General features: G+C 37.7%; 2 protein-coding genes and 1 long non-coding RNA gene across 3 annotated transcripts in view; 1 reads left to right on the top strand and 2 right to left on the bottom strand.

The window, feature by feature from the left end:
* Nucleotides 1-522: 522 nt before the first annotated feature.
* slc22a7b.4 (solute carrier family 22 member 7b, tandem duplicate 4) lies at nt 523-8891 on the bottom strand. The gene is made up of 13 exons (XM_016557907.1): nt 8488-8891; nt 8242-8390; nt 6328-6389; nt 5148-5534; nt 4952-5055; nt 4519-4673; nt 3418-3586; nt 2758-2881; nt 2556-2665; nt 2241-2455; nt 1697-1805; nt 1406-1612; nt 523-1232 (listed from the first exon to the last, which is right to left on the bottom strand). The coding sequence occupies exons 4-13, from the start codon at nt 5526-5528 to the stop codon at nt 1151-1153; spliced, it is 1656 nt and encodes a 551-aa protein (XP_016413393.1). The 5' UTR covers nt 5529-5534; nt 6328-6389; nt 8242-8390; nt 8488-8891; the 3' UTR covers nt 523-1150.
* Nucleotides 8892-9085: 194 nt separating this feature from the next.
* Nucleotides 9086-25626, bottom strand: part of ttbk1b (tau tubulin kinase 1b) — a 24027-nt gene continuing 7486 nt past the window's right edge. The window contains exons 7-15 of the mRNA XM_016557975.1: nt 23246-23390; nt 22799-22844; nt 22485-22611; nt 21999-22153; nt 21661-21868; nt 21367-21542; nt 19943-20459; nt 10768-12089; nt 9086-9896 (exon numbers count right to left, since the gene is read on the bottom strand). Of these exons, the coding sequence (XP_016413461.1) occupies nt 9461-9896; nt 10768-12089; nt 19943-20459; nt 21367-21542; nt 21661-21868; nt 21999-22153; nt 22485-22611; nt 22799-22844; nt 23246-23390 (3132 nt within the window). The 3' untranslated portion in view covers nt 9086-9460. The remainder of the gene's footprint in view (nt 9897-10767; nt 12090-19942; nt 20460-21366; nt 21543-21660; nt 21869-21998; nt 22154-22484; nt 22612-22798; nt 22845-23245; nt 23391-25626) is intronic.
* LOC107744371 (uncharacterized) overlaps nt 12442-25626 on the top strand; it is a 22921-nt gene continuing 9736 nt past the window's right edge. Inside the window, exons 1-2 of the long non-coding RNA XR_001640472.1 lie at nt 12442-12454; nt 13048-13051. This is a non-coding gene — a long non-coding RNA (uncharacterized LOC107744371). The remainder of the gene's footprint in view (nt 12455-13047; nt 13052-25626) is intronic.

Raw genomic sequence — 25626 nt, forward strand, 5'->3', positions numbered from 1 at the left:
CATCAGACGCGCACGCTCACAATATCTCCTGGTTTTTACTTGTGAATTCAGTTCACTGGAGACTCGCACTAAACGGTTCATTTGAATCAGTGAGTTGTCGACTCGAGAACAGCTGCAGTCGGATCATTCCAATTCGTGAATGAATCGTTTGGTGCGATTTGCGAACCGATTTAACGGGTTCAATGAAAAGAATCAGTTCGTTCATGAATCAGACACCGCTTCTGCGTCTCGGAGCACGTGATGTATTATAAGGAGTAACGATATGTTTTATGATATGTAGTGAAGTAAAAAGTAGGCCTACGATCTTATGCTTTGGAATGTAGTGAAGTAAAAGTAAAAGTTACTCAAAATAAAACTACTCCAGACAGTAAAGTACAGATACTTGAAAAATGTACTTAAGTACAGTAACAAAGTAAAACTACTTCGTTTCTGTCCACCACTGCATTCAGGCATTTTCTCTATAATTTGATATTTACAGCAGTAATATTTGGTATAAAGTTTAGATAATAAGCTAAAATGTTTACAAAACTTTTTTTCTGAATGAGATGTGTCACATTCATTTTATGTAGAAGTCAGAATAATACAGAGTATGTTTGAACTAATGTCTTTGATTGGATATGAGCTGTGGTTTGCCTGTATAATAACTTACGATATTACTCATCCAATTCAATAGTGTTAAGTCTGAGTTACTCATTTTATAAACATATATTTGTTGCCAATAAAATAATTTGAAGAGAATATGTGTGATATGTTGGTTTTTGGTGGAAGTTGTCAATTATGGGAGAGGCCTTCCACAGCTCATTAACAAAGGTCAGACTCAGGTAATATGGAGCTTTCCAGGGTGCTGTCCATCAGAGCCCAGATACTAATGCTGGTGCTGTCCATGGTGCTGTGTGCAGGAACAAAGACTTAAAGACAGAGATTAACGAAAGGGATTAATTAAATATGTATCTAAAGGTAATGCATAAGCAAAAAGACTGAATCTAGATTTCTTTAATTCTAAGAAAGCAAGAAAAACAGTACACCAAGACTCCATGACTCAAGAGTTTCATTAATTATATACTTAAGGCAGGATCTGATGTCGAGTACAGCTTATAAAACTCGTCACAATGGCAGGATGTCTTTTTGTGCTTGTGAAGTGATTTGCATATCACTGCGTTGTGTCTGCACAGATGGGCAACTTTAAAGGGATGTTACTCTGATCCTCTGTTGTGAAGTTGATAGGTTTCTTTCTGTGAAAGATAAATAATACAGCAAATTATTGTGAATTTAAAAAGGAGTAAAAGAAAAACAGACAAACATAATAACAACGGAGGTTTTATGTCAGGATTGTAAGCTGATGTTTCCAAAAAGAATACAATAATTCAAGATCTTTTCTTGTATTTTGTGACATTTATTCTTGTACCTCATCTCTTCAATATCTTCTATGGTTTCTGGCAATCTTTCGTTGTTGGTTTCAGGGAGAAGCCAAGCGATGAGACCAGAAAAGATGGCCACCGTGCAGAAAATGACCTCTGGGAGGAGCTTCCACGTGTCTTCTAAGAGCATGATAAGAGGAGAAATGGATGCTCCCAAACGAGCCATAAAACTGGCGTAGCCAACTCCATTCTGCCTATAGATGTGGAGGAGAGAGAACGGAAGCATTTTCAAAACTGAGTGAGCTTAATAATTGAAAAGGAACATGGCAGACACTAACCTCATGACTGTTGGATAGAGCTCAGTGGTGTATAAGAACACAGTTGTAAACGAAGCCTCTGAAAGTCCTTTACCCAACACTGCGATCACAGTGCGAAACATCCAGTATTCTAAACCCATAGAAACATTCACACAGAAATACAGCATTAATATTAGCATGAATTGCATAGGTCCAACAACATTTTGTTATTGGTTTTCAGTGATGGACAAACATTCCATGTTGGCATCTGTTGATTTGGCTAGTTTCCGTGATTTGCATCAAAATGAATAGAATTTGATTGGCTGTATGGCTTCAAAAAACATGGAAAGTGCTCTCTCACCAATTTTAAAAGCTGATGAACATATGCATTTTTCTATCCTACTTATGCAAATTATATGGTAATTTGCATTTTTACAATTTTAGCATTGTTTTTCCTGCTGGCCTTGACCCTGTCAGAATCATTATGGTAAATCTGTTTTTCGGTTGAGAACCACTGATTTAAAGTGCACTTGAAACTAAAGGGCTGCTTTGTTAGAAATTGAAATGACACATTTGATCTACAAACCTGTAGGTGTGATGATGTTAATGAGTATGCAGAATCCTGTGAGCACCAGTGTCCCGGTCTGAGTGATTCTACGGCCGACCTTATTGAGACTAAAGTAGATGAGGATTTTCGCTGGCACTTCTATGGCTGCATAAATGAAGTGTGTCAGGTAAAGGTCAAGCCCAAAGCTGGTGATGTTTAAGCTGATGCCGTAGTATGTAGAAGCAACTCCATACCTACAAATAGGGGAAGTGAAAGTAGGTTCTTTGCTTTCACATATTCAGAGGCACTTTCTTTGAATATAAAATGCTTAAATTAGAACACACAAAAACCTACCACACTACGCCGGTGAAAAGTGTGAGTCTCCTCAGCTGTGGGGTTTTGAACAGGTCCAAGTAAGTGTAACTGTGACCCTGCTGTTCCACAGTCATTACAGTGGACAAAGCCTTTGATGGAAACAGAAAGAACGGTGTTTTAAACCCTTGTTGAAATTGAGTCCTTTGCAAATATTTAAAAGATGTCAAATGAGACCGTTTACCTCTAGTTTAACTCTAGATGTAAAGTCTCGTCTTTTGTTAAAAGTAGCACATTTTTGCAGATACTTGTATGCTGTTTCTGCCTTTCCATTTGCTATTAGCCACCGCGCTGATTCAGGGATCCACCTATGAAAGTATTAAACAATCATTTTTTCTTCACAATAGAATAAGGTTGAAATTATTCATTTTAAATCATAAGCCAAACCAACCAGCTCTGAAATTACAAACTTTTTATTACAAACTTTGATTTGAGGCAAAGCAAAGAAAATGGAGAATGAAGTGGTGTAAATGATATGATTAAATCATGATGGAACAGTTTATTAATAGTAAAAATGATTAGTGTTGTCGTTCACAATGGTATTGACACCTCTTGTTAATAAAGAACAGAAATATATATGATATAACCAGATGACGGAAGGTACAAAGGCTCTTTTAGGTCATTTAGGACAAAGGGCATTTGCAGGAGCTCATGGATGAAGTCGGTACTACTTTTATTATTGTTGAATTTACTGATTGTGAGAGGAACAAAAAAAAAAAAAAGAAGAACTTTCCAGCTGAGAAAAAAACATGACATGACCTTACAAACAGGCCTGACTGTGAGGAAGACTCAGGACTCTCATAAACAAACAATTTTTATAAAAACAATAATGGTATTTCCTTACCACCAAATGGCTGTAGCAAGAAGAAGAGGAGAAGTGACAGTAATAATCAGCATTCTCCAATCAGTGACCAGATAGGCAAAACCGGCCAGCAGCATGTTGCCTAAACTCCAGGAAATACTGCCGAACACACCGATAAATGTACGGTGTTTAGTGTCCACCCACTCAATACCTGCAGAACAGATCACATTTAATCATTAAAGATCAGAAACATAACAAAAATGTTTCACAAAACATTTACAAAAGATTTTAAAAATCTACAAACATAAACGCATTCTACACGGTTTCCTTTTTCCAGAAGAGAAAAGGGTAAGATAATGTTCTTTAATAAAACTATTTTTAGTACTTAATATTTAACTTTTAGAAAACTGCAACTTTGTAATTCAACTTTTTACCTTTTTATATAGTGCTTTTTACAATACAGATGGTTTCCCAGTAACAAAGAGGAAAGTAACAGAATCAGTCATGCAAATTTGAGAATAATTCAAATACAAGCTCTAAAAAGACAACAGTGTCATTACTGACGGTGACCGTGATTTCACCAAGTACAACATGTTCCTGGATCAACATCCTTGTTGATCCTGGAACAACATTCCAATTAACCAATCAGAATTGAGGGATAACTTCTCAGGAAATATCTGTTTTAGGCTTATGATCAGGATTAGGTGCTTCTACACCCTTGGTAATCAGCTATCATTTCACACTGATTTTAGGAATAAATTATGGGTAAGGTTAGGTTTAGGGGCAGGGATTGGGTTTAGTCTATATTTTTGGACAGTAATGTTGATCCAGGAACATGTCTAACTTGGCAAAATCACGGCGACCCATTACTGACAGTGTTCAGTGTTGATTCAGTTCAGTTCAATAACTATGTAAAGTTAATCTATTATGAAACTAATTCAGCTATAAGCAGCTCTACACAAGACAATAGCGTCATTATTCAGCTCAGTTCAGTTCAAGTTTTGTTCTCATCTGATAGCGTCAGTGCGGTCAAATGACCATAACTGACTGTAATTGGTAAATTGTTGAGACTGGACAAATGACTCAAAGTCTCTCAGTCTTGGATAAAGGATAAAGGCAGTTAAGTTTCAAGGAAAGACTTACTGAGAACAAATGATATGTTGATGATCCCCGTCAGTGCGAATCCGGTCAGGAAGCGGAAGGCAGCAAACATGATGTAGTTGCTTGAGAAAGCACTAACAACACTGAACACTATAGATGACACATAAGACACCAGCAGCATACTTCTACGACCATACCTGAACAACAACACACAGATGAACAAAGAGCATGCAGAACATCAATACTGCATTCATGATAAGATTATGTTTCATTGAACTCTCTCTCTGTAATACACTCTCTCACTATGTACACTTTTAAAGTACACATAGGCCTATGTACCTTTAAGATACAAATATATAGTATTTTGGGGTAAATAAGGTACAAAGATAAACCTTTTAGATTTTGTACCTTAGGATACCACCCGACTGAGAACTTCAGTCTTAAAAGTCTAAACGTTTCTAAAGGGAGGTTTTACTTGTCACAGAGCACTCCAAAGAACACAGCTCCAGCCATGACGCCAACAAAAAATATGGTTGCTGATGCTTTGGCCAGTCCCCTCTTCTCACAAACTAAATCAAACTGATAGAAAATAAAGAGAGAGAAACAGGAAAAAGTGTGAGTGGTGAGAGAGCTGAGAAGGACCTACAGGATACACAGTCACTGGACTTTACCTGTGTGGCGAGAGTGCTGATGAACGTGCTGTTGTCATACTCCCATCCATTCTGGCACTGGACTACAGCAACCTCTGAGGGGCTGGAGAAGTTTGACAGCAGGTGGAATTGAGGATAAGAGAACATGTGACAGGAAGCAGGAGTCCCATCATCCTGCACTGGAATACTGACAGTCAGTCTCTCCTCCTGAGTCAGATTTCCAAAGATTCCCTCAGAGCCCAGAGAGCTGATGTTACAATGGTGAGATGGGATGGCGGCTATAAAGTTGTTCAGCAGGAAGTGACATGGGATTGGGATGCGAGGTATATACATCAGCAAGACCAGTGCAATCTGGTATCGCCCAAACCCATCTGTCTCTTCCAGAATGCTCTCAAACTTCATTGTCACCTGGAATGTCACAGACAATAAAACCTCAATGTTATATAATTGATATAAAGTGATTTGATGAAATTTACAAAAGTTTGGGGTCAGTATGATTTTTTAAAGAAATTTATGTTTTTCAGCAAGCAAAGTGATCAAAAGTGACAGTAAAGACTTTCAAAATGTTACAAAAGCTTTTTATTTCAAATAAGTGCTGTTCTTTTGAACTTTGAATTGATAAATCAATTAGGAAATGGTTGAAACCATCTGTGATGCAAATCAGACCTTTTCAATGATGTAATAGGGCCTTGTATTAAGCTCTCTGAAAACTTTGTGAACTCTTTTTAAGTCCATTCGTTCACCCTACATTAGCCTCATAGCAGGCAATGGACCGCAGGGGGTACAGCACTCTGTTTGAACGCTGTGCACAGCTGTGAAGACACACACCAGCTGGACTCAATCGCAAAAGGACACAACCCGTCTTAATGCATTTCATTACAGTTTGGAATGATATTTGCCTGATGGAAATGATTTCATTTTCTTTATAAATAATGGTGGACACTTTAAATATATTCGTTTTTATTTTTTATTTCATTTTCACTTGCTTCTTTTTCCTACCATAAATAACCTCAAATGAATCAACACTTTATTCAGCTTCCAGTCAAGTCATTCATTCAGTAGTAAAAATAAAAAAGTAACTCAAAAACAGTGATCATGCTGATTAAAATAAATGTATTTTATGTCAGTTTCTTTTTGCGCTGTTAGTAGCGCAATTCAAACAAAGTTTTTAAAAAAAATCCAAGAATGAAAAGACACTCACCTCTGCAGCTTGATTATTAAAGTGTGCGGATGATCTTTGTAGAGTGCCGTGATGGTAAAGAACTTCAACAAGCAAAGTCAAAGATAGACAGACGGTTATCGAAAGCTATGAATGACCAGTACTTCATAAATAAAGGCTAAATGAAGCCCCTCCCCAAACACCCTTCATCTTTCCTCCCTCTCTGCCTCCTTCAGCCATAGAGAAAGATGCTGTTTTTGACTGTTGAGTAACATTATTTCTGTCAGTTCATGCACTTCTGCTTTGCTGTCCATTTTTTAACATGTACTGTACAGTACATGTCTCTCATGCTACTATACTGTCATGATAACAATAACAAGCAGAATTAGAGTTTAGCATCAGAGCTCTTGCTGTACAATCCTCACCCTTACATTTCACCATGGGGATTCGCTGTAGAAACCCTTCACACTAAAATCCCAATCAGAATAATCAGACAGGGGTATGATGACGAGCAGTTAATTTGCAATCACTGTAATGGCAACTGACAGGTATTATACAATCAAATTATTACACAAAACCAGTTCAGCAACATGAACTGACCAATTAAAGAATCAGTGATCCCACTAGCTCAGCATGTTTTACTTTGCATAATACCTGTTTATCTCAGTCCTCAATTAATCTGAATCATGCAGATAGAACCCAAACCTGTAGAGGCAAGATTAGACAAAGGTTTTTTTTTATGGCCCAATCCTATCTTGGCAACTTTTTGTGCTGGAATAAGTTGTTCTGTACAAAGATTAGACTTTAACAAATCAGCATATTAGAATGGGTTCTGAAGGATCATGAGAGATTGAATACTGAGGAATGATTGCTAAAAATTCAGTTTTGCCATCACAGGAATAAATTGCATCTTAAAAGATATTAAAATAGTAAACGGCTACTGTTTTAACAGCATTTCAGATCAAAAACTGGATTTTTTTGGAACATTTTAGAACATTTTAAAATCTTACCAACCCCAAACTTTTGAACTGTAGTACATTTCTAGAACCAGCTATTGCATTCCCACCATTATTAATGACCTTTAGGGTCACATGGGTAACAGAAACATCCAATTGTATCCCCCAAGTTATCCCAAAACTAGTCTGAAGGAATCTAAGATCTATGATAAGGTCATTACATAGTGTTCTATAGCTTCTCTGTTATTGCTCCATTTTTATGCAGATGATACTTAATTCATCTCACTTACACCACAACCAGGACATGCGGATTCCCTATGCAGAACATCCACTGAGTTTTTCTGGAAAGAATGACACAAACCATCAACCGAAAACAGTGATGGAACTTGCGTTTATTGAATGGCATCATTGATAATTTGCAATCATTTTTAATTGTATAATTCAGAAAGGTTTCTCCTTAGTATAAGTTAGTCAATCGGGATTCATGAAACACATTCATGCAAATTCTCTCTATCTCAAAGCAACACACTGAAGAGAGATGACCAGGAGGAGACGTCTTTCCTCATATCTTGTCGGTATTAAGAGCAGAGAGAGTCTTCTGGGTTCTCTGCAGATGGAACATTCTGGAATATACCGCAGAGTACTTTCCTGTTATTTCATCCAAACAACAGCATGCAATGGTTCTGCAGTGTGCATGGTCCAAATGAAGCGCTTCCTTTAAGATAACTCACAAACAACACTGGCTAGTGTGCACTAGGACATTTTTCTCTTCCGTTGATGTGACAATCTTCATGGATGTTCGGGTTTTAATCCAAGCACAGGACGGAAAAGAACACCAATGACAAGAGCAGGCATGAAGAAACACTCTTTGATAGCACCTTAGTCATTTAAACTCCACAGCCTCTGAACACATGCTGTGGACACTCAGGAGTAGCAGTACTGCATAAAAATAACATCCTAGAGCACATTTACAAACCCCACACATGCTGCTTCAACTCACATTATTGGTTCCTGCTGCTTTATCCTCCTTGGTGTGTCAGATTTTTGAGAAGCTTTCATGTTCACTACGACCTTCATTCAGCTTCCTCAAGTGTTCTTTGAACTGTAAAGTTTGCATACAGATCAGAATGGTGCATTTTCAGCCTGAGACTGAGACAAATGCAACTAAGTTAGTCTTATTTTCATCCATTAATGTTTTTTGGAACAAAAATATAACTTTATTTTTTTTCCCAAAAGTACTGCTTACATTATCTACAGTTTTGCAAAAGACAATAAACAGAAGCGGACGAGCATTTCCAAATGCATGCCGCTGGTCCGGGATCCGGTTACAAATAAATTTAGCAGACGAGTGTCACGGATGGATTGACCCAATCAGAGATAGTAGGCGGGGCCAAGATGATTGTATGATTGACATCAAACTGTAGCAGCAAGGTTAGTCACTTTAGTTCTGTGTAGAGATTCAATTTAGAATATTGTTTCTGCATCTTCTGCACAGAACCACCACGTTTTTGTGCATATGACTATTATTATTTTTTATTTGAGATAAATACAAATTTTAGCACACACAAATTGACTGCAGAAGTTGATATAAAATCTGTCCCAAACACCAGCTAGTTGAGTAATAAGTGCATTTGGGACTTTTTAAACATTTTAGGTTTTTGTGAGTTTCTATAAAGCTATTTTCTTCCAGATTCTGATATTGTGATGTTGGTCAAAAACTTACATTTTGGAAGTGATATTCAATTATAATAAATAGCATGTACTGTAATTAGGGCTGGACAATAATTCAATATCAATATGTATCGCGATATAATTTTTTTCAATAACGGTGATATGATATGTGGTTGTATTATTGAACATGATAGTGGCGTTGACAGGAGGGTAGAGCCTGTGGAAGCTTTGTTGTGACGGCAGCAATTATTATTTTAAGGCATATGAGGTGTGTTCATCTGTCCAACACACTTCATTAATGACAACTCGCCCGCACACACACTGTGTGTGTGTGTATAAATGTCAGAGGTTCTCCTCATTAGAGGTATTTCGTAGCTGCTGCAGTCACTTGGCTGAATAACGAACACATCCATCCATATTGTTTGGTTGAGTTTGTTGTGTTTAATGAGACGTACAGTCCAACACTGATGATTCAGAGAGTGATTGTGATGATGATGATGATGATGATGCTGATCACCTGAAGATCACCTGAAGGAATGAAGTCTTAATTATCTTGTTTTAGTCTTTGACTCCAGTGGATCTTTCTTTGCCTTTTGCGATGAGGCTGATGGGTGGGTTTTGCTCTTTTTGGGGGTGGAATCCTGAGGTTTGGATTTGGACTGCGGTGGGCAAGGAGGTTTGGGCTGTCGTTGCGTTTCATTGGCTGCAGGCTGTCGGCGAATGCGCTGAGGCGAAGGGCTGTCGGTGCGAGAGGTGGCGTAGCTCCGAGGGGAAGTGCTGATGCTTCGGGTGGCATTAACAACTGAGGTACGAGTAACGGTATGTGTGGCGGTCCGACTTCCCTGTGATTGGGAAGGGCCTGAAGATGGAGGACGGGGTGGAAGTGTTTGAGAGGGACGGAGCTGAGGTTTAGCCGGCTGCTGATGGATATTTGTGTGCAGACTTGCAGACTTTTGAATCCTGGGATTGACAGAACTGTTGGTTCTGTTGGCGAGAGGAAAGAATGAGTCATATCAATCAAAGGTATTATAGGATAGTCTGCAGAATTTTCTTTATATAGTTTGTCAGTAATGGTGCCAAGCAAAATCTGAGGTAGACCATTCAATATTCACAATTTTACAGCAAGACAATTTTATGATGAACACCCAAATATTCACCATATGTCACTTGAACTAAAAACAAAATTTATATGGTTCAGTGCTCTTATCAAATCACAAAAGGCTGCGATTGAATTCAATAATGATAGAGTCTGTTGCTGCATGTTTCAGAGTGAAGTGCAGCACTGTGTTTATTTACACACAAGGGCCTTATGATATTTTCAGTATCTCAAAATGAAGCGGTTAACAGAAAATGTGGCACACTCTATCTTTGCATGTGCTGTGGGTTTAACATGCATTTAGGAATGCTATGTGCGCTTTATTTTCACTTTCACATAATTTTGTGGACAGGTGATTACAGCATTTTACTAGATTTGTAATGGGAATCGTTTGTAAACCTGTTGTCACAGAAATGTAAAGGTCAGAATATACAAGTTTATGGGTTTAATTCATGCAAGTGAAGAAATTAAAATATAAATATTATTATTAAATGTTACTTTTTTATTTTACAGTGCAGTTGTATTACAATAGTAATGTATTTCTGTTGTAGAGATATTAATATCAAGAACAAGAATATTAATAATAATATATTATTATTATTATTTAAACTGTTTGGCTTTCTAAAAACATAATAAATATAGATATATAAATGTAAATAAAAAACTATAAATAAAAAACTAAATTCAGTGTGTCCAAACTTTGACTGGTAGTGTAGATTCAAACGAATAACATTTAAGTTGAAATTCTGCTCCACCCACCTATATTGAATGAAAGACACAGATCTCTGGGTTTGTGGAAGGGTCGTGCCGCCCAGTTGGTCGGATGACCCCATGATAGGTGTGACTGGACGAGGGATTCTGCTCCTAATTTTCCCATCTGCTCCTCTCTCTCCTCTCGCCGAGTCATCTGATTGGTGGGTTTCATCTTCAGATGCAGTGGTTGAGAGTGTCGGGGAGTGCGAGGAGGTGGAGCGAGAGCGAATCAGGTGGGTTTGTTTGCGCTCCAGGACAAGACGAGCCAGCTGTTGTTGTCGGCTTTTGCGAGTTCGCTGAAACTGCTCTTGACTCGTCTGCGACGACTTGTCTGAGCCCGTTTCCTCTTCTGACATAAGCACAGGGATACGGCTCCGCCTCTGTGGGAGTGGCTTTCTATCAGGTGACTCCGCCTCCGGTGGAGACATATCCTTCTCATCCTCCACCTCTGCATCTCTGTTTTGTTCAGGTGTTAGTGATGGACACTCTTCCTGCTCCTGTTCCTTTTGCTGGTCTACTTCTGGTGGGACACCCTCTGGTCTGACTTCCAGTTTGGCTTCTTTGGAGACTTCTTCCTCAATAACTGTAGTCTCTGGCTGGTCATGTGACTCGGCTAAAAACAAAGCCTCTGCTTCGTCTCTGTTACTCTTCTTTACTTTTTCTTCAGCTTCACTCTCATCCTTTTCCCCCTCATCCTCGCCTCTTTCTAATGTAATCCCCTCACTTTCCTTTTGCTCTCGTTCACTGACCCTTTCTCTCTCCTCTTTCTTTCCACCCGTCTCCTCACGCTCAGTAGAAATCATCTCATCCAGTCCAGGACGACGGTGTCTGGCTGTCATGACATTGAGATGCGTCGTCTCAGCGATGTGGATGAAAGTGCGTTCCACCTTGGTGAACGGCGGCGAGGAAGAGCCGCTGGTGATCACAGCTGCAGATGTCATGACAATAGGCCTGGGCTCCAACCTAAAGATAGAGGAAAGAGTACCGGGTTCGGATTCATCCGGCACGGGTCGCTCGCCCTGCGGTGTCAATGCGGCGAGAGTTCCCTGCCCGTCACCAGGCGAAACCTGCCCATTACCAGCAGACACAAGCACCAGTGTGCGTGAGCCCTCTTCCTGGTCGTGGTCCCGGTGGGCTGGGGCGAGTAGGGTGGATGCAGCGCCCTCTGGACTTCCCTCACTACTGCGAGGGCTTCCATCACTGCCTGAGCCTCCAGTCTTCACACCCTCCTCTCTCAGATCGTCAAACATCAACACACCAGACACAAAGTCGACTTGCTTCAGACGCGTCTGAGAGATCGAAGGCGAAGGTTCAGCCACTGCAGCCTCCTGTAGCAATGCAAGAAAAAAAAATTGTGAATTAATGGTGAAAGAGTTGGAGATGTTAAACTAAATTTGTTCTGTGAACTTTCATATAAAAACCAGCACAGCATGGGTTAATTTTTTTAAAATGAAGTTAAAGTAACTTTAATATACTATACTATATATACTACTTTTATAAGCAATATATATATATATATATATATATATATATTAGGGCTGTCAGTATGCTATTTTTGTGTTAAATGAGAAATTAAGTAGACATTACAAATAGTATCTTTAGAAAGAAATATTTTATTTGATTCAACATAAAATTTATTACACATAAACGTTTAGGCTACAACGGCCTAACAAACTATGGAACATAAAAGAAGGTAATTTGAGAATTTTCTCGGTTCATGCAATGGAAGTCATTGGTAACCAAAACAGCTTTGTTACTAACAGTCTTCAAAATACCTTCTTTTATGTTGCACAAAAAAAGTAAGGCATTCAGGTTTGAGCAAATGGTTACATGATTCATTTTTTTTTTGTGGGTGAACTATTCCTTTAATTAAAAAAAATAAAAAATGAAATAATACTCTATATAGGAAACTAAAACTGCCAGCAGGTGGCGGTAAATGTCTTCATGAGTCATTTATTCATTCATTCGATTCATTCAAACGACTGATTCATTCATGAATGAAGTAAATGGCTCTCTTTATGAATGGGCCTTTGAATCGTTGGCCCGATTACAGGTCTGGGCCAGTGCGTTAATAATATTAATATATAAATTACTATTAATATATAAAATAAAATAAAAAATATATATATATACATATTTATACTTTTTATATATTGTATTATATATAAAAACGTATATATGTATCATAATCATAAGTTAGTCATAAGTTTAAAAATTTTTTTTATGGCTACACAACAAGACTTCGAAAGGAATTATTAAAAAAAAAAAAAATCCCAATTGTGAGAGAAGAGTCCACTCTTTAATAATTTTTCAGATTATTTACTTGTGATTTGGTTGTATACAAGCTTTGCAGGATTGTCTTTTTAGAATGACATACATGGTTAAAAAGGCACCAAAGTCCATTTTACAGTGTAATATTTTTTACCAAACGACTGATTCATTCATGAATGAAGTAAATGGCTCTCTTTATGAATGGGCCTTTGAATCGTTGGCCCGATTACAGGTCTGGGCCAGTGCGTTAACTGCGTTAAAATATTTTAATCTCGTTATTTTTTCATAACTAATTAATTAAGTTAACGCGTTAAACTGACAGCCCTAATATATATACACACAAAGTCCATTTTACAGTGTAATATTTTTTACAGTTTTTTTTTTTTTAAATGATTTAGCCCATTTGTGATTTCAAGTGTAGACTCAAAGACAGTGCTCAGCCAACAGTATGTACAGCAGGGGACACACAGAGCGATGAGAAAGAGGAATGTGTTAGTACAGGAGCATGTTCAGCTATCTGTCCAGAGTTACAATTTTACAAAAGCCTAAAATACATGCCTGTACATATTACAAGTCTACTATACAGTCCCTATAGTGTTTATTGCACTAGCTATTTTGTGAAAGACTCTTGCTGTTGAAGGTTGACCCTGATTCACACATGTAATGCTTCTATGAGCAGGTCTGGGATCAGCTGATGAGTAACTTTTTTTAGCAATAAAAAGTTCAGCGTATGATATAAATTTTGATTCATAAAATTGATTAAAATTGATTCATAACAATACTGATCTGTGAGAAGCCACCTACATGGTTTTAGGTTTTTCTCAATACATTATTAAATACATAAAAGAATACAAATTAACTTTTTTTTCTATACAAACAGATGTTGCTAAACGCTGTTGTACATTGCTCAGAGCTCAAGGTTTTTCTCTGGGGAGTTTTGACAAGCTCAAGTTTGACCCAGTTAGAGACAGAGAATGTGAGAGGTCATGAATGTTCAATTGCATGAAGCTGACAAGCCGTTCAGCTTGAGTGAATATTGAAATTAGCATAAAATATGGTACTACATGGAACACCATTTAGATTCAGAAGTAATGAACAGCATTATTTACAGTCTCTCAGTAAAGCAGAGAAGACATTTGTGAAACTTCCTCTAACCTTCCTCAAACTATCTGAACATGTTACCTCACATTATACTCACTGGCACTGTTTAAATCTTCACCAGCTTGGAAACACTACATTTCCTGGGAAATTATTTTCTTCATAAGAAATTTTCAGAATTTAACATGCCAATAACAAGATATTTGTCTTTTCAAGATTTGAATGTGATAGAATGTGCATATTCACTAGTTTTCAAAATTCTGGGGTCAGTGAGATACATATTTTAAAGAAATTAATATTTTTATTCAGCAAGGATGTATTCAATTGGTCAAAAGTGACAGTAAAGGCATTTCTAATGTTACAAAAGGTTTCTATTTAAATGCTGCTTGTTTGTTTGTTTTGTTTTGTTTACTTTATATTCATCAAAAAATCACGGATCACAGTTTTTACAAACATTTTATGCATGCAACTCTTTTTAAAATAATAGCTATAAGAAGAAAAAATCTTGAGGGCCAAATCAGAATAATTTCTAAAGGATCACGTGATACTGAAGACTGAAAATTAAACTTTGCCATCACAGGAATAAATGACATTTTACAGTATATTCAAATAGAAAAAAATATTTTAAATTGTAATAATATTTTACAATATTACTGTTTTTATTGTGTTTTTGATTAAATATCACAGACCCCAAAATTTTGTACTGTAGTGTATGTGATATGAAGAAATCTATTTGCTTACTATTATCCTGCGTAACCAAAAAAAAGCTCAGTTTCAGCTGAGCTTTTGTGTCTCTATGTATAGTCATTCAGTCTGTGCTCATCTTCTCCATTAGGAAGACATTTGGATCAGCTGTCTCACACAATTCAGACTACAAACTCTTCTGAACACACACATTACAGTACATTGGTTATTCCAGATAAACAGTGATTGGTGTAAATAGCATTAAAACACCCAAAGCAGCACAGACACCAGAAGCCAACTGCTATGAACACTGAGTTCAAAACCAGTATGAAATACTGTATTTTTGTATTCAGACATTTTTTCACCACCCAGTGTTTGTTGCAGTTGGCCCAGCGAGGCAAATTATAGTTTAAGAAGAAACTCGGCATCTTCAGCAAGATTCACATATGCACTGATATCCAGCATTGAGTCATATAGCATTTTTACAGCATGAATTTCAAGTGAAACAATACACCAATAAACAATCAATCTTCATTTCCTCCCACAGATATGTATATCTAAAATGAACTGAGGCTGGAGGAATTTACAATACAGATAAAGCAAAGATTTCATTGTGTAAATGCTACTTTATGTTTCATAGGAAGTATCTAACACTCTGTCTTAACCAGGCACAACCAAAGTGTCTGTCCATTAAAATGTGACACAATCAGCCAATCAGAGGCGGTGTTGTAATTAAGTAAAACTAAAACTATTAAAAATACTTTTCATTCATTGAAATTAAGCTAAAATAAAACACAATATAAAAGTTAGATGAGAAACTTCAATTTAAATAAAAGTTAGAAATGTCACCTTGACAAATAAAAAAAGGTTTAAAGTACTAAAGAGTTTGAAGTACTAAAATTGCTAAAACTGGAATAAAAATAAAGCTAAAATTAAAATATAAAAAATAGCTCATTTAAAATATTAATAATTACTACAATAGTATATAAATACTAAAATAACACTGATCAGAGCATAGGATGTCTAAAGTACAGTTTTGGGTGGAGCCTAATTTTGGACTAGAAATAAAAACTAATCGACAAAATGTTGTATTGTGGCTACTGCTGGTTAGCACAAAAACACTTGTCAGTTTATTGCATTATGCCTGGTTATGACACAATGTGTGATCTAATTTCTATGACAACGATGCTGCACTTCTGCAAAAGCTTATTTATGCATTGATTTATGTGACTGACTATTATGACTTTAAACACTGAAGTAGCATGTCAAGTCTATGGCCAGGAACAAAAAACGGCAACATTCATTTGCTGAATGATAAACTATAGTTAAGTTCAAATATCTGCATATGTGTATCAAACCACTAATGTATGTGTGACAAAACCAAAGAAAGAGGCTCAGTCTTCCTTTCACACACCTATTGCCTTAAACTCTATTGCACTTCATTTTTTAAATATATCTCTATTCCAGAACTTTAATCGATTCTCAACTCCCCACTAGTCAAACTTCTTGACACCAAGGATGTCGTGTTTATGACTTTCTTTCCCTCAGATAAGCACAGCTTAAGTTCACATGGAACCTAATATCATCTGAAAGCAATATGCATATGTTTCTGTAATACTAAAGGATAATAGTTATGGTGGAGAAAAGAAAATCTTTAAATATCTTTTTATAGCTAATCTGGAAGACAAAAGTGATATCACAATTAATCTCCATGGCCAAAAGTATGTGAACACACACCAACCCCACATACATTTGTTAAGATTTTTTTTTTTTTAAACCAAGGCCATTAACCTTAAAATGTCTAAGGAGGCTGTATGGCTGTATAGTTGATTTTCTGCACCTGTTAGTTAAGGATGTAGCTGAAACAGCCAATTTCATTCAATAGAAATGTGTCTACATACTTTCAGCCGTGCAGAGCATTTAATACAAGCCTAATACTCACACCTCTCCATCTTTGTTTACTCATTTTCTCTGCTATACAGTGAAAATACTCTCCTTGAAGTGCCAGAGGATCCAAGCAACTAGATTATTTTACAGGTCCAACCCCGTGAGGATACACACACTGTATGTGGGTAATGCCATGCTTTCTCTCGGCTACTAAAGAAGGCTATAAGAATCTATATAAAGAGATCCATCAGTTCACATTCTGTCATGTTTGCTTAGGAAAGCCATATATCCCGCCTGGAGGTGTGCGTTGTGGTGTTTGACAGGTTCTATATGTGTTGAGGTCGTATTGCTGCCAATAGACTGTGCAAAAAATAGCTTAGCAAGAACTCACTGTCCTTCTAGTGTCCTCTACTAACACTCAGCAGGCGAACGCATTCTTTTTGAGTATCTGCTTTAGGCCGACATTCATTGTAATTTAATGACATTCAACCCTGAAAAACATAATCGCACTATCCAGCCTGCATCACAACTCTCCTCTTACACAGAAGATGATGGAATCTAAGAAGCCTAAGCAACAACAAAACAAAAAAATGATATTCTCGTCACTTTAGTCAAAGTGCCTGTCCCATCAGACACCAGCAGCTCTGCATGAAAAATCCTTGATGGAGGTAAAATGTGTTTTTGTCTTTGTGTTTTTCTTTTTTACAAAAACTGTATTGTACAGTGTCTCTATGAGTAAATACATCATAGTACAGAATTGCTTTGTTTTGGAGAATACAATATAATTTATCTTTCTCCAATCGTCCCAAGTGCTTAAAGGGAAAATTCATCCAAAAATAACAATTATGTCATCATGTCGTTCCAAACCTGTATGAATTTCTTTCTTCTGTGGAACATAGAAGAAGATATTTTGAAGAGCTGTTTTTGGGACATTTCTCCAAATACCTTTTGTGTTCCACAAAAATCATAAGGGATAAAATAACATGAGGGTGAGTGATGACAGAATTTGAATTTTTAGGTTAACTATCCCTTTAATTTCAAATATCCAATTAAAAAAAATCACTTTAGCTGGAGAGTGTCTCATATCTCGCTTACGCTCACACACACACACACACACACACACACACAAATCTCACAATCACAGACCAAGTTTATTGCCCGTACTAAACTTTGTTCATGTATGGGCACAAAAGTGGACACCTCTTCTATTAAATGGCATCACACATGTGTCTGTGTACGCTGACGGTTGGGGAATCATGTCTTGTTCATAAGTTTGGCCAGCATTTGCTGTATGTGTAGGCGTGGGAGGTTTAGTACTGAATGCCGGGCTCTGGGGTTGCCTGGCATAAGGGGCATGTGTCTGCGATGGGCGTGGCGGTGGGCGGGGCTGCTTTCAGCCGAGCGGCTGCGCTGAATGGCCGCTCCCCCGAGGGCGGGGTCATGGGGGAAGTGCTCCGTGTCCATGGTAGCGGAGGAAAACACGTACGACGCCAGTCTTCTCAAATGGGCGGGCCTCGGGAATGAGTGATGTGGGTGTGGCCTGTCCTCCTCCAACTGAAAAAGACCAATAAGAGCGGAGGATCAGAGGAATCAGGCTGAGAAAAAACTTAAACGCGAAGTATTGAAAAAAGCGTGTTTTTTTTGTCTAAGATTGTGTGTGATGCACACACAAAAACACACCAATAAAAAACAAGATAAACGAAACATTATATCAAATGGGTGGTACAAACACTTTGATGTGCTGTAACTCTTTCAGAGGACAAGACCAGCCCACATCTGTCTGAACGCTAAAGACAGGCTTGTTTAAGCTTACGTACGGGTGAATGTATGCTTTAGATGTTGTGAAGGAGCCAAAGTGTGCACACAGACCCCTGTATGACCAATGAGCAAACTAAGCTTGGCTGTGAATTGAGCGTGGCGCGCACACACAAACACACACACAACCAGAGAACCCTAAAACATGCAGCTCAACACAAATGCACAAGATTAAATAACACACATACCGTACATCAAGGGTGTACACAAAGACTCACATACAAACAACATATGCTAATTATCTCGCAGTACAAGTTATCAGAGGCTTATATGTGCCTTTCTTGTACTGGTGATGTCATTATGTAAAAAATATTCAGCAGCTAAGAACAAATGCTAGTAGTATATCATAACACTACAGCCTTAACACAACCTAAACACACACAGAGATAATAAAGCACCTAGCACATAGTGATTTTCAAGATGCCAGAAACTTCTTAACAGAATCTTAATGCATTAGGTATCATAAACAACAATACTCTTACTGTTTATTAATCTAGCTTTTGTTCATTGCTAATTTTTGTTCCTTCATAATACATTAACAAATACAACTTGAAATGCAAAAAAAATTTACACTACCGTTCAAAAGTTTGAGGTCTTTTTTTGGGGGGAAATAAATTAATTATTTTATTCAGCGATTTGTTATTTCTTCAGCACTAAATCGCCATATTAGAATGATTTCTAAAGGATCATGTGACGCTGAAGTAAGTAAGCAAGCTGAGTAATGGCTGTTGAAAATTCAGCTTTGCATAACAAGAATAAATTACATTTTAAAATAATATAAGAGAAAACAGATAAAAACAGTTGTAATATTACTGGTTTTACTTTTCAAACCTTTGAACTGTAGTATATGTACAAATTAACATTAAACTTGATTAATAAATTCTGAACCTAATGCATTTAATAATGTCAATCCTTATTGGAAAGTCTATCATTAAAACCAATCATTTTTGCCTGGAAATTCTGTTACACCAGAAAATGTAATCTATGTGTTTATTCACACAGATGAAAAAAAAAACAGAAAAAAAAAAAACTGTAAACTGTTAATCTGTGTTTGTTATTAATAACTTATTATTTTTATTTATATATTTTTTTATTCTAAAAAGGCCTAAATAATAAGAAATAAAAAAATAGATTTGCTCTTCCTTTGAAATGGCAATCTTTGTATCTAGTTTATCTAGTTTTTCCACTCAGATATGTCACATTACAGAACTAAAATGAATTGCCTACTAAAATTCACACTGACTTTGATAATAACAATGGACTTGCAGACCACTGGTGTGTGATAATGTGATAAAATGCAATAAATTATATTTCAAAATAGACTTTAAGAAATCTGTTATGATTTTAGCTAAAGATCATCAAACATATTAAGTGATCAGGATAACCCATACACACGTCCACACATACACACTCAGGTGTGCCTTACCGGTCCATCAGGTCCGAACGGCTCTGACTCCCTCCTTCTTGGGCAGGTATGAGGCAACGAGTGACAAGGTGAATGGGCAGGGCTCGGTCCCGCCCCCTCCTCCTCTGCTACAATCATCATCCCACGTTGTGTTTTGGGTCGTACCACAGCCTCAGCTCCACCCATCCCGTGCATATGTCCTCTCCTTCTCCTCTCCTCGTGATCCTCAAGGGGGCGTAATTCCTCTGGTTCCTCATCCGTGGTGCCTGAGGTTGTGGGCTCTGCCCCAGGATGGAAGTCTTTCAACTCTGTTTCTTTATCAATCATCACCCACTCCCTGCTGTCAAAGTCCTCCTCCTCTGCCAGCGGGACTGAGCGGATGAAGGCATTGCTGTGGGCTTCCTGGTCGCCATCTGCAGAGACATCATGGTGGCCACCGGCCAGTCGTTCTCCCTGCCCAGCTTCTAAAGAGAGCATTTGAGCAGGCTGGGAAGAGTAGATGTGCCTGGATGGAGAACCCAGCATGTCCAAACGAGAGCTGCCACAAAACACACAAAGGCTAAGACACAGAATCAACTGGACAACAACACATTTAACAACAGACTTTAAATTGTAGGAACATTACCCTTCAAAAGTATGGGGTCAGTACATTCTTTAAATATGTATATTTTTGTTCATCAAGGATGATTAAATCAAAAGTGACAGTAAAAACATTTATAATGTTACAAAAAAATTATATATCAAATAAATGCCGTTCTGAAAAATATTAAGCAGCACAACTGTCTTCAACATTGATAACAATAAGAAACGTTTCTTGAGCACCAAATCTGCATATTAAAATGATTTCTGAAGAATCATGTGACAAATGTTTTTATTTTTTTATTTAATAATTAGTTTAGAAATGAATAAATATGGTCATTGTTTATTATATTAAATATTGAAATTTTTTAATACTTATAAATACTTCATAACTTTACTATAACTATAATTACTTCATTAATTTATAATTACTAATAATCCCAGTCTGATTAATAGTCATATGAGATAATTTAATAATTATTTAATTAATTAAAGATTAGACAATCATAAATTTCAACAAAAAGGGTTACGTCAAGATCATGCAACATTACGTCCAACAAAAACTGTTTTAGTCTTTAATTTTAATCTGTTCCGAAAATAAAATGTTTCTTTAACATGCCAAGCCGTTTTGATCATAAAAAAATGTTACCACACTAAGAACAGTATGCACTTTCCTTTCATTAAATTCACAGAAGCCATCCAAAATGCCAGATCAAAATGCTGTAGTACAAAACAGAAACTTATCAGAAGCCACTTTTGCATGCTTTCCTCACTAACAAGACACATGCGGTCAAATGACCTTTAGAAAAGATAAATGTCAGCCAGAAGTACAGAGCGATACATTTTCAAGCACACGCTCTCCTCACCGTTTATCTGCGGCATCTCCTCTATCCTCTGCAGCAGACAGGCGGTCAGATTCTGGGCTGTTCACTCTCCGGTACCTTGGAGGGCGGGCCTGAGCGTCTGCTTCTCCCCCCCTCGCCGGGGAAACAGACCTCCCTCCTCCTGCAGGCTCCTCCCCATCCTCTGCTGCTACTTGCGTCTGAGAAGACCAGCAGTATTAAACACTCAACTGATCAAAAATCATGTTTTTATACTAATTAGACATAAAAATTTCTGTGAATAATTAATAATTTGGCATAATATATAAAAAATAATACCTTACTGATGCTGATCCTGAGTTTGTTACGGTTGAAGTCAGTTTCATCCCACCCTTCACCAGGAGGTGGGGCTGAAGCAGGTTCGCTAGGCCTGCTGGGCATCAAAGCAGGCGGAGCGTTCTCTTGGTCACTCAGGTGTTCATCTTGCAGAACATCATCAGTGTTTTCCCTTGGTAATTCACCAGGTACCGGTGTCACATTCACCATCCTGAGAGAGACAATTCAAAGCCAAATCAGAATCACATGAGTCTTTTCAAAGTCACTGCAGAGTCCAGAATCCCACCCCACTGTGCAAATGGGTCTGATACTGTTGTAAGAGCATGTGTACATATTCTTACCCCACAATGGCAGCAGTTTGCCGTGTGTTTTGTTGTGGTGGCGTGTGTGTGCTGGTGGGGAGGGCCGTATCTGTTCCAGATTTTTCCCAGTCATAAGGCTCGGTTTCTGTTATCACCCTCTCTTTCATGCTGTTCTCAAATACTGACATTAGCAACTAGACCAGAGAAAGGAAGAAGTAAATACATTTTTCACTCAAAATAGTTGCATAAAAAAATTATTTATATATAAAGTTCAAAAGTTCATGGTCTGTTTAATTTTTTAATGTTTCTAAAAGTCTTTTATGCACAACAAGGTTTCATTTATTTGATTATAAGACAGTAAAAACAGTGATATTGTGACATAATTGCAATTTAAAATAGCTGTTTTCTGTTTTATTATATTGTAAAACAGCATTTATTTGAAATAAAACTTTTTTATAATATTAAACATGTCTTTGTCACTTTTGATTAAGTTAATTCATTCTTGTTGAAAAATGAATGGTTTACCTGATAATCAGGTTTGGTGTAGTAATCTAAATCCAGCACATGGTCATAGAAGATATGAAACTCACTGTCCCAATAAAGGCAGAAAATGCCCATAAATATAACTTTTAAAAAATTGTTCTTAATGTAGCTAATTCTGACCAAGAATCACTCACTTAAAGGTCCCATGGCATGAAAATTCCACTTTATGAGGTTTTTTAACATTAATAAGTTCCCCTAGCCTGCCTATGGTCCCCCAGTGGCTAGAAATGGCGATAGGTGTAAACCGAGCCCTGGGTATCCTGCTTTGCCTTTGAGAAAATGAAAGCTCAGATGGCCCAATCTGGAATCTTCCCTTTATGTCGTCATACGGGGAAAGGTTACCTCCCCTTTCTCTGCTTTGCCCGCCCAGAGAATTTGGCCCGCCCATGAGAAAATGAGCTACTACAGTGCCAGGCGAGTGCAATATTTTTTTTTTCCTCGAGAGACATCATGGCTTGCAAATGAGCGAAGCATGGCAGTTGCCCCGCCTCTCTCCTCCTCATTAGCATTTAAAGCTACAGACACAGAAATGGCACGTCCTAAGGAAAGCTCATTGTGGGACTGGCTCGTAGTGGCTGAAATTCTGCACCAAGGCTGAATTTCGGGAAAGAGACTTCAGATACAGTACTAGGGACCACTTAGGCCTATATAAAAGCATCCAAAAAGCAGCATGTCATGGGACCTTTAAGATTCATTAAAGCCAATAAATCAGATTCAAACTGGCAAATGCAGCAAGCGCTCACCAAATTTTGCGCGTAATACGCTATAGACAGTCAGTGAATGGATTGCGTGCAGTCTGTGGCCGTCCTCTTTGAAACTTACCTTGTTTTTATGAGCATTAATGGAAGCATAGCGTACTGTCCCTCTGAACCCAGCCACCGACCTGGGCTAAAGCAGAACATTTAAAAGAGACTCATAATAAGAATTCATATCACTTTCATTTTAGACTTTAAAGGGGTCATATGATGCTTTTTTAAAGATCATTATTTTGTGTATTTGGTGTAACAGAATATGCTGACATGCTTTAATGTTCAAAAAACGGGCATAGAGGAGAAACAATAATGTACAGTATGTGGAAAATAATGTGTTTTTTTAACTTTAAACCGCATAAACACATTTCATTACACCAAATACACAAAATAATGTTCTTTTTAGCAGCATCATATGACCCCTTTAACTTTGATAAAGAATATCTCTTTGGTTTTGAGACTTTAGTCTTTGCAACTTCAGGGATCTTATCTATGCACAATCAGCTTGTAACACTCCAAAGAGAAAGGAAAACTTGAAATCGCATCATATGACCCCTTTAACTCTTAGGTTGGAATAAGTAAACACATAATCAAAACAAAGCAAACATGAGAGGGAAATATAAGGGACGGTGGAGCGACAGGAATTCGCTATATAATATCTCAACAAGACCAGATGAAACTTCTAAATTATCTAAGCTAACAGAGTGTGTTAAAAATGTAAAAGATTGGATGACCAATAATTTTCTCCTATTGAATTCGGATAAGACAGAGATATTACTTATTGGACCAAAAAACAGTACACAGAATCTCTTGGATTACAATTTGCAACTAGACGGATGCACTGTTACTTCCTCTACAGTCAAAAATCCGGGTGTTATATTAGATAGCAACTTGTCTTTCGAAAATCATATTTCCCATGTTACAAAAACAGCATTCTTCCATCTTAGAAACATTGCCAAGCTAAGAAACATGTTACCGGTTTCTGATGCAGAAAAGCTAGTTCATGCATTCATGACCTCTAGACTAGACTATTGTAATGCACTGCTAGCTGGTTGTCCTGCATCTTCAATAAACAAGCTACAGGTAGTCCAAAATGCAGCGGCTAGAGTCCTTACCAGGTCAAGAAAATATGATCATATTACCCCAATTTTACAGTCTCTGCACTGGCTACCTATTAAGTTCCGTATCAGTTACAAAATAGTATTACTTGCCTATAAGGCCCTTAATGGGTTAGCTCCTGCGTACCTAAATAGTCTTCTACCACGCTACAATCCATCACGCTCCCTAAGGTCGCAAAACTCTGGACTTTTGGTAGTACCTAGGATAGCAAAGTCCACTAAAGGAGGTAGAGCTTTTTCGCATTTGGCTCCCAAACTCTGGAATAGCCTTCCTGATAACGTTCGGGGTTCAGACACACTCTCTCTGTTTAAATCTAGATTAAAGACACATCTCTTTGGCCAAGCATTCAAATAATGCATATCATAATCTTGTACTGCAGTTATATCTGATCAAATGCACATTATTATTCCTTAGCTTGGGTTAAACAAATTAATTTTACTTGGTTGGAACAGCAGCTACGCTAATTATGTCCCTATTTGTTTCTCTGTTTTTGCCACGGGATGTAACTAGGATTTACACAAGCTTCAGTCTGGATCCAGAACACCTGAGAAGAGATGATGCCAACCCCTCAGAGGACCTCAGATGATGCCAACCCTGAAACAACCCACCAGATCCAGTCTGTATCCAGATCAGATGGTCACTGCAGTCACCCGGATCCAGTACGTATTCAGACCAGATGGTGGATCAGCACCTAGAGAGGACCTCTACAGCCCTGAAAGACAGCGGAGACCAGGACAACTAGATGAACACCAGATACAGATGTTATTCCCCTGTAAAGACCTTGTCTCAGACGACCACCGGGACAAGACCACAGGAACCAGATGAGTCTTCTGCACAATGTGACTTTGCTGCAGCCTGAAATTGAACTGCTGGTTTGGTCTGGCCAGAGGAGAACTGGCCCCCCGACTGAGCCTGGTTTCTCCCAAGGTTTTTTCTCCATTCTGTCACCGATGGAGTTTTGGTTCCTTGCCGCTGTCGCCTCTGGCTTGCTTAGTTGGGGACACTTCATTTCCAGCGATATTGTTGACTTGATTGCAAATGATTGCAAAGATACTATTTAAACTGAACTGAGCTGAATGAAGACATCACTGAATTCAATGATGAACTGTCTTTAACTGAAAAATTAGTGTTTACTATTGTCATTTTGCATTATTGACACACTATTTTCCTAATTAATGCTGTTCAGTTGCTTTGACACAATCTGTATTGTTAAAAGCGCTATATAAATAAAGGTGACTTGACTTGACTTGACCATG

Source organism: Sinocyclocheilus rhinocerous, unplaced genomic scaffold, assembly GCF_001515625.1.
Source record: "Sinocyclocheilus rhinocerous isolate Xijiao unplaced genomic scaffold, SAMN03320098_v1.1 scaffold851, whole genome shotgun sequence".
NCBI lineage: Eukaryota > Metazoa > Chordata > Actinopteri > Cypriniformes > Cyprinidae > Sinocyclocheilus > Sinocyclocheilus rhinocerous.